The sequence below is a fragment of the Eriocheir sinensis genome, chromosome 19, assembly GCF_024679095.1.
Source record: "Eriocheir sinensis breed Jianghai 21 chromosome 19, ASM2467909v1, whole genome shotgun sequence".
Classification (NCBI taxonomy): Eukaryota; Metazoa; Arthropoda; class Malacostraca; order Decapoda; family Varunidae; genus Eriocheir; species Eriocheir sinensis.
Window position 1 is genome coordinate 14,050,756 of NC_066527.1, and position 9,911 is coordinate 14,060,666.

General features: G+C 45.1%; 1 protein-coding gene across 1 annotated transcript; it reads right to left on the reverse strand.

The window, feature by feature from the left end:
- Nucleotides 1-2,751: 2,751 nt before the first annotated feature.
- LOC127000981 (uncharacterized) lies at nucleotides 2,752-5,313 on the reverse strand. The gene is made up of 3 exons (XM_050865154.1): nucleotides 5,295-5,313; nucleotides 2,834-3,950; nucleotides 2,752-2,770 (listed from the first exon to the last, which is right to left on the reverse strand). The coding sequence occupies exons 1-3, from the start codon at nucleotides 5,311-5,313 to the stop codon at nucleotides 2,752-2,754; spliced, it is 1,155 nt and encodes a 384-aa protein (XP_050721111.1).
- Between the last annotated feature and the right edge of the window lie 4,598 nt (nucleotides 5,314-9,911).

The window sequence follows — 9,911 nt, forward strand, 5'->3', positions numbered from 1 at the left end:
ATTAGTATTAGTTTAGTTTTAGTAGTAGTAGTAGTAGTGGTAGTAGTAGTAGTTGTAGTGTCATTATGCTACCTCTGATGTTTGGTTCTTTGTACTTGCGGTGGTAGTAGTTGTAGTGGTGTTGGTAATGGTATTTGAAGTAGTAGTGGTAGTAGTAGTAGTAGTAGGTTCGTGTTAAGAAGTCATACAATTACCGGTTTTGCATTTCTTACGAGCAATACGTGACTTATGGCCTTGACGAGTTCCAACCTTACCTGGCCCGTCCCTTACCTACCCTCCTACCTACTTTCTACGAGGCCGCCTATTTACCTTCCTTCTCTCCCTTAATTGACTATACTTCACCTTCACCTACCTTATTCTCCTCTACATACTTTGCTTTCTCCTCACCTTCCTTCTTTCCCTTAATCCTCCTCCTCCTTACCTTTACCCACCTGGTGTTCTACTTACTTTCCTTCTCTCCCTTAATTGCCAATACATTACCTTCACCTACCTTATTTTCCTCTATCTACCTTGCTTTCTCCTTACCTTCCTTCCTTCCCTTAATTGCTTCTACTTAACCTATATTTACCTATCCGAACTTCTCTTTACCTGCTTTCTTTATTTAATCACCTCCTCCTTACCTTTACCTACCTTGGGTTCTCTTTACCTACCTTCATTTCCCTTAATTACCTTCACCTGACCTTTACCTAAGTGGCCTTCTCTTACCTACTTTCCTTCCCTTAATCACTTTTACTTTAATTCTACCTATCTTGTCTTTTCCTTACCTACCTACCTTTCCCTTAATCACCTTTACCCACCTTTCCTTCTCTTTACCTTAATTACCTTCACCTTACCTGTACTTATCTGTTCTTCTTACCTATTTTCCTTACCTCACCTTTAACTACCTTTCCTTCTCTTTACCTAACCTCCTTACCTTAATTACCTTCACCTTACCTCTACTTACCTGTCCTTCTTACCTTAATTGCTTTACCTCACCTCTACCTACTTACCCATACCTTTCCCTTCCCTTCCTCACGCCTATTTGCCTTACCTATGTATTATCCTGTCTCCTCTACCTTTCCCTTCCCTTCCTCATTTGTACCTCACCTATCATTAACTTCTACCTAACCTTTCCCTACCTAACACAACCACTACTTAACACAACCATACTTATTTATTCTTCCCTTCGTCACAACTCTCTCTCTCTCTCTCTCTCTCTCTCTCTCTCTCTCTCTCTCTCTCTCTCTCTCTCTCAGGTCCTCTTTTTTTTCTCCCTCTCCTACCTGCCTTGTTTCCTCCGTTCTTATTTTTCTTCCTCCATTCTTTTCTTTCTCTCTCCAACTTCCTACCACACTTCCTTTCCTCATTTTCTCTTTCTTCCTGTTTTCTTCCCTCCTGTCCTTTTTTTTTTCTTCTCTTCCTTCCTCTCTAACTTTTTTTCTCTCTCTCATTATCTTTCTTCCCTTCTGTCCTCCTTTTCTTTCTTCACTATTCCCTTCCTTCCTCTTCTTTTTTCTCTCATTAACTTTCTCGCTACCTTCCTTTTCCCCCCTTTCTCCTTCCCTTCTTTCTTAATTCCTGCTCTCACTCCTTCCTTCGTCTCATTCTTCCTTCATTTATTCTTCGTATCTTTTCTCACCCTGTTTCTTCTCTCCCCCACACACTTTCCTTCCTTTCTTTTCCATTCCTTTCTTCCTTCCTTTTTTTTTTTTTTTCCTTCCTTTCCTCTTTTCTTGTCCCGTCTTTATCTTATGCTCCTAAGTCTTTCCCTTCCCTTCCCTTCCTTCTTTTCTTCCTCCTTTCCGTCTCATTTACCACGTTCTCTCTCTTCTTCCTTTCTTCTTTCCTTTCTCCCTTCCTTCCTTCTTTCTTTCCTTTTTCCTTCCTTTCCTCTTTTCTTGTCCCGTCTTTATTTTATGCTCCTGTCTTTCCCTTCCCTTCCCTTCCTTCCTTTCTTTCTTCCTCCCTTCTGTCTCAATTATCACTTTCTTTCTTCTTCTTTCCTCTCTCCCTCTCCCTCTCTCCCTCTCTTCTCTCCTCATCTCTCATTCCTCCCTTTCTTTCTTCCTCCTTTCCGTCTAATTATCACTTTCTCTCTCTTCTTCCTTTCCTCACTCCCTCTCCCTCTCTTTCCTCCTAATCCCCCACTAGTTTCTCTCTTTCTTTCTTTCCTCATTCTTTCCTCCTTCCTTTCTTCTTCGTCTCAATTAAAAAGTCATCCCTCTCCTCTCTCCTTCCTCATTGCTCTTTCTTTCCTCCCCCCCTCCCTCCCCCTCCCTCCCCCTCCCGTCCTCTCCCCACACTCCCCGCCACTTAAAAGAACATTAGTTAGGACAAACTTTACCAAACGCCACACCGCCGCCGCCGCCGCCACGTAACTTGGGCCAAACTTTATACAACACAACACAACACAACGCCACTTTTCGACGCTCTTGTTGTTGTTTTGGTTGTTGTTTTTGTTGTTGTTGGTAGTGGTGGTGGTGGGGGGGGGGGGTTGCTGCTCGTTTTTTTTATGCTTGTTTTATTTTGTTTTGTTTTTGCGGTTATTGTGTTGTTTTTCTCTTTGCCTTTTGTTTTTGTTGTTGTTGTTGTTGTTGTTGTTGTTGTTGATGATGATATTGTAGTTGGTGGCGTTGCTGACTGTGGTTCTTGTTGTTGTTGTTGTTGTTGTTGTTGTTGTTGTTGTTGTTGTGGCTGCAGGTGACGTAAAAGTGATCAATGGATGGCCGCGAGCATACGAGCGTCTCACCTTAAGTAAAACAGTATTATTTTTCACTCCTTAATGGCGCACCTGGAAGTGAAGGTAAAGAAACTAAAATGCGGGTAAGAAAATAACGGACGCGAAAACATGAACCAGACGGCGATGTTGTTGGGGAAGGCGGTGGCCGAGTGGTTGTTGGGGTGGTCGAGTGGTTGTTGGGGTGGCCGAGTGGTTGTTGGGGTGGCCGAGTGGTTGTTGGGGTGGTCGAGTGGTTGTTGGGGTGGTCGAGTGGTTGTTGGGGTGGTCGAGTGGTTGTTGGGGTGGCCGAGTGGTTGTTGGGGTGGCCGAGTGGTTGTTGGGGTGGGCGAGTGGTTGTTGGGGTGGCCGAGTGGTTGTTGGGGTGGCCGAGTGGTTGTTAGGGGTGGCCAGTGGTTGTTAGAATTGGCTGAGAGGTTGTTGGGGTGGCTGAGAGGTTGTTGGGGTGGCCGAGTGGTTGTTGGGGTGGCCGAGTGGTTGTTGGGGTGGGCGAGTGGTTGTTGGGGTGGCCGAGTGGTTGTTGGGGTGGCCGAGTGGTTGTTGGGGTGGCCGAGTGGTTGTTGGGGTGGGCGAGTGGTTGTTGGGGTGGGCGAGTGGTTGTTGGGGTGGGCGAGTGGTTGTTGGGGTGGCCGAGTGGTTGTTGGGGTGGCTGAGAGGTTGTTGGGGTGGCTGAGAGGTTGTTGGGGTGGCTGAGAGGTTGTTGGGGTGGCTGAGAGGTTGTTGGGGTGGCTGAGAGGTTGTTGGGGTGGCCGAGTGGTTGTTGGGGTGGCCGAGTGGTTGTTGGGGTGGGCGAGTGGTTGTTGGGGTGGCTGAGAGGTTGTTGGGGTGGCTGAGAGGTTGTTGGGGTGGCCGAGTGGTTGTTGGGGTGGCTGAGAGGTTGTTGGGGTGGCCGAGTGGTTGTTGGGGTGGCCGAGTGGTTGTTGGGGTGGCTGAGAGGTTGTTGGGGTGGCCGAGTGGTTGTTGGGGTGGCTGAGAGGTTGTTGGGGTGGCCGAGTGGTTGTTGGGGTGGCTGAGTGGTTGTTGGGGTGGCCGAGTGGTTGTTGGGGTGGCCGAGTGGTTGTTGGGGTGGCCGAGTGGTTGTTGGGGTGGCCGAGTGGTTGTTGGGGTGGCCGAGTGGTTGTTGGGGTGGCCGAGTGGTTGTTGGGGTGGCCGAGTGGTTGTTGGGGTGGCCGAGTAGTCAGCGTGCGGGCGTGGTGAACCCGAGGACCTATAGGCTCAGTTTCACCGTAAGACACTGACAATGAAACATAACTATAGTCCGTTTGCTTCGAGTTGACCCCAGACGCCCCGCCTGCTGTCCTCCTACTGACTCCACCCAAACATGTGGGACTGGCTGGCTAGGGAAGTGGGAGGAGCAGTGCAATACGTTAAAGTGCATGTAGTGACGAGCGTGGGGGTAGGCGGACAGCAGCACGGAGGTCAAGGCCGCAGGCTCTCCCTCGAACCTCGGAATTAGCGACCCAACCCATCACACACACACACACACACACACACACACACACACATCCGAGAGAGAGAGAGAGAGAGAGAGAGAGAGAGAGAGAAGAATGAGAGTGGGAGAGAAAAACCTTACCTTAGAAAGTGGGTCAGGGAAAAAATTGGGAAATTAAAGGGAAAGAATGAAAGGAAGTGTACAGAAAGTTGTTTGGCTCCTGTGTCTGTGTGTGTTCTTGGTGCATACAGATTACCCTGCTGGTGTGTTGTGCTGTTGGTGATGCTGTTTACAGAGGGGAGAGCCATTAGATATTCAGGGTATTGACCGTGTAGATGTTTATATATATTCACTGCTGTGTCAAAAGTTATTTGTTGTGAGACATTGAGCTAATTGAGTTCCTTAATTATCGGAGTTACATGATCATATTTCTGGGCCTTCCCTTCTACGATTTTGGCAGCGAAGTTCTGTAGTTTCTGTACTTTAGTTAGCAGCGTATTGTTAGTTGTCCCCCATATAGTATTACAATAGTTTAGTATACTTAATACTAGTGACTCTACCATAAGCTGCCTTGTGGGTTTATCAAAACATTGTTTTATTCTATTTGCATACATAAGTGTTCCTAGGATTTTCTTACTGATTTCGGTTATATGGTGATCAAACACTAAATATTGGTCTATATACAATCCTAAATTCTTTACATTGTTTGAGGGTTCGATCTTACTATCATGGAAGAGAATGGTTGTGTTATCAGGTATTCTTGATATTAGTTGTCTGCTTCCTATAAATATACATTGGGTTTTCTGGGTGTTTAGCATTAGACCATTTTTATTAAAGTACACCATGGCTTTGCTTAGGGTGGTTTCAACTTTTTTCACTAGTAGATTTATATCCTTCAGTGGCCCACTATGGAGAAATTGTGTGTCGTCTGCATATTGTATCAGTGTGCAGTCGTCGAAGTTTTCATGCATGTCGTTTACATAGAGTGTAAATAATATAGGCCCTAAAATGGAACCTAGTGGAAGAGAAAAAGAGAGAGAGAGAGAGAGAGAGAGAGAGAGTTCCATTGGTGATGGCGGGCGATCCTATCTGACCTATTCTGCTCCTTCTCTCACTCAGGTTGTTTTTTAATGTTCATTCCCTCACCCAATATCTGCACCACCATTACGGATCCCCATTACTTTTTTCTTCGGTGACAGCAAATGTATTCACGATTCTCGTTTGTTGATGTATTTCGCGCATTACACAGAATATGAAGAAGTTTTAGTAAATTAAGGAAGCCCTGTTGAGTGTCCGCTCTCCAACAGGTTTCACCCAAACCAATTCGGCTTAGCTGCCCATCACCATCAACCAATCACCAGCAACAGAGCAGGTATGCCCTTCCTACATCACTTGTGGGGAGGGGCTTCTGGGCTCAACCCGAGGTGAATAGACTATAGATAGATACATAAGCAGGAAAAGCAGGAAGCAAAACAGAAACAAAAGCAGAGGCAGCAAAATAAGAAACGAGAATCAGGAACAGCAACAAAGAAGAGTAATAGGAACACAAACATCAGAAAACAGGACACGGGACCAATATAAACAGAAACAGCAGAGAAGAAGACAAAACAGGAGTGACAGGAAACGTGAAAAGACAAGCACATCAGAAACAGAAACAGCATAAAAAAACAGGACACGGGAGCAATACAAACGGACACATCGGGCGAGAAGACAAAACAGTAAAAGCAAAAAACAGAAAAAAACAGAAAAAAACAGAAAACAAGAGTAATAGCAGAAAACAAGACACGGGAGCAATATAAACAGAAACAGCAGAGAAGAAGACAAAACAGGAGTGACAGGAAACGTGAAAAGACAAGCGCATCAGAAACAGTAACAGCATAAAAAAACAGGACACGGGAGCAATATAAACGGACACATCGGGCGAGAAGACAAAACAGGAAGAGCAGAAACCTTAAAAAAACAAAAAAACAGTAATAAACGAAACAGCAGGAAACCTAACAAGACAGACCAGAAACAGAAACAACAGGAAACAAGACTAAACAGAAACAGCAGTGAACATAAGATAAAACAGGAACAACAGTAAAGAGAAAACAGTATTACAAACAGGAACAGCAGCAAACACAACAAGAACACAAACACACAAACAGGAGGAAAACAGCGCTCTCCCGGAAATACGTAGTGAACATATGATAAAACAGGAACAACAGTAAAGAGAAAACAGCATTACAAACAGGAACAGCAGCAAACACAACTAGAACACAAACACACAAACAGGAGGAAAACAGCGCTCTCCCGGAAATACGTCTCGCCTCCATATTGGGCAGTTTTTCATCGGATTCTATTGGGAGTGTCCGCCCGGACCACCGCCGCGGGAAGCCAACCAAGCTCTCTGGTTTGTTTAGGATTCTTGTACTTTATTTGCCTTCTCTCCCGGGTGTTCCATTAATGAAGGTGTGGAAATATTACCAGGTGAGAGGCTCTTAAGAACGCATATTCCTGAAACGTATGAGTGAGTGGCAACGCAGTCTTAGAAAACACAGTCGTACCACTCTCTTTAACTTTTAGAGGAGCTCCCGCATACATCCTTACAGACCCCAAGCACGGACGGGCCACCTTACTTCCTAACTGCTATGGCACGTTCTGCAAGCACTCATGATCCCCCATTCTCAAAGCAGGGGTGAGTTTGTCCATACGGCGGCCCTAAGGCTATCAGTTAAGTCAGGTTATCATAGTCTAACCGCCGCTATCATGCAGTCCATTTTTTTTATCGGTGTTCAAAAAAAATGATAACCACTCCTGTATTTTCACACGTTCTCGGCTCTCACATACGTATTCCAGAGGCTACAAAGGAGATCAGTCGGGTTTTTATTAGTTTAGCCTCGTTAAGCTAATAATAGGCTCATGAAACTACCCGTGGAAATACTAACACGTCCCCTATGAAAGCCTTGTCAAATGTGAGTGTAAGGCTTGTGTTCTCAGAGGCTTTCATTCCTTACACAGCTATTTCCTTTTCTTCCTTGGCTTGTGTACTCAGACGCTTTCATTCCTCACACAGCTATTTCCTTTCCTTCCTTGACTTGTGTACTCAGACGCTTTCATTCCTCACACAGCTATTTCCTTTCCTTCCTTGACTTGTGTACTCAGACGCTTTCATTCCTCACACAGCTATTTCCTTTCCTTCCTTGGCTTGTGTACTCAGAGGCTTTCATTCCCCACACCAGCTATTTCCTTTCCTTCCTTGGCTTGTGTACTCAGAGGCTTTCATTCCTCACACAGCTATTTCCTTTCCTTCCTTGGCTTGTGTACTCAGACGCTTTCATTCCTCACACAGCTATTTCCTTTCCTTCCTTGGCTTGTGTACTCAGACGCTTTCATTCCTCACACAGCTATTTCCTTTTCTTCCTTGACTTGTGTACTCAGAGGCTTTCATTCCTTACACCAGCTATTTCCTTTCCTTCCTCGGCTTGTGTTCTCAGACGCTTTCATTCCTCACAACAGCTATTTCCTTTCCTTCCTCGGCTTGTGTTCTCAGACGCTTTCATTCCTCACACAGCTATTTCCTTTCCTTCCTTGGCTTGTGTACTCAGAGGCTTTCATTCCCCACACCAGCTATTTCCTTTCCTTCCTTGGCTTGTGTACTCAGACGCTTTCATTCCTCACACAGCTATTTCCTTTCCTTCCTTGACTTGTGTACTCAGACGCTTTCATTCCTCACACAGCTATTTCCTTTCCTTCCTTGGCTTGTGTACTCAGACGCTTTCATTCCCCACACAGCAAGTTCCGTTACTTCCTTGACTTGTGTACTCAGACGCTTTCATTCCTCACACCAGCTATTTCCTATCCTGCCTTGGCTTGTGTACTCAGACGCTTTCATTCCTCACACAGCTATTTCCTTTCCTTCCTTGGCTTGTGTACTCAGAGGCTTTCATTCCTCACACAGCTATTTCCTTTCCTTCCTTGGCTTGTGTACTCAGACGCTTTCATTCCTCACACAGCTATTTCCTTTTCTTCCTTGGCTTGTGTACTCAGACGCTTTCATTCCTCACACAGCTATTTCCTTTCCTTCCTTGGCTTGTGTTCTCAGACGCTTTCATTCCTCACACAGCTATTTCCTTTTCTTCCTTGGCTTGTGTTCTCAGACGCTTTCATTCCTCACACAGCTATTTCCTTTCCTTCCTTGGCTTGTGTTCTCAGACGCTTTCATTCCTCACACAGCTATTTCCTTTCCTTCCTTGGCTTGTGTTCTCAGACGCTTTCAATCCTCACACAGCTATTTCCTTTCCTTCCTTGGCTTGTGTTCTCAGACGCTTTCATTCCTCACACAGCTATTTCCAAAGGCCACAAAGGAGGTTAGTTGGGTTCTTCTAATTGTTTTTCACGTTCATGGTGAAGAAGCCTTGTCAGACTATCACATGTTCATCAAATTACCCAATGAAATAGTAATACAACCTCTCTGAAAGACGTATCCAATGTGACTGCGCGAGACCCAAGATGACTGAGAATGTGTGCCTCAGTTTCAGACATTCACCTAAGAGTGTTCTAGTGTCTTTGATAACAATGAGAGTATTTGGTGAGATTAAGGTAACTGGCAGACAGAATGACAGACAAATCTTTAGACAGACAGAAAGACAGCAAGGGGAATACAAGAAACGAGACAGAAAAATCAACATGAATAACAAAAGAAACAGAAAAATAAATAAAGAGCAACACACAAGCAAGACAAACATAAAAAAATACAAGAGAAGTACGGGAGAAAAAAAAAGGAACTAAAAACAATGAAAATGAAGCAAAAAAAAAAAAAAAAAGAAAGAAAGAACAAAACCATATGAATGCGAATAACGGATCAGCATCACAACACGGTGGCCGATTAGTCAGCGTGCGGGTGTGGTTAACCCGTGGACCTAGGTTCGAGTCCAACCGAAACACGCTGATTTTTCAACCATTGCTAAGTGGCGGAAGATTACCCACATGCTGCCCAGACCTTCAGTCAAACAGCGGCTTCGGGTAAGAGGAGCACCGGGGGTAGCATTGGCCCAGCGTCACAGCAATCACTATAAATAAAATTCGCCTGCGTCACTAACGGGCTGGAAACGTCCAGGAGACTCTTCAAGAAAGCCTACCGGCGGTACAGACACCACGTAAAAACACACACACACACACACACATACACACACACACACACACACACACACACACACACACACAGACACACACACACCACTGATAAGACCAAAGCTTGAATATGCTGCAGTTGTGTGGTCGCCTCACAAAAAGAAGGAAATCAGAAGGCTGGAAAGGATACAGAGAATTCCAGCTAAAATGGTCCCAGAACTCTCGAATATGACGTATAAAGACAGATTGAAGGAGATGGACTTGACGACACTGGAACAAAGAAGGGAGAGAGATCTGATCATGCTGCATAAGTTGGTAAATAAGTTTGATGAGGGGGATACAGATGATCTTTTCTTAACTGCGAGAGCGCAGGGGCTGAGAGGACATAGGGAGAAACTTAATAAAGGAACCTGTTTGAGTGACTTGAAAAAGTATAGTTTTCCACATAGAAGTGTTAACACATGGAACAGCTTGCGGGAAGAGGTGGTGGAGGCGAGCAGTGTCCAACAAATAAGGGAAAGGCTGGATGAATGTAGATATGGAGACGGGACTATTAGAGGCTAGCCCAGGCCAGGTAGACTACAAATAGGTAGATACAAATAGGTAAATACACACACACACACACACACACACACACACACACACACACAC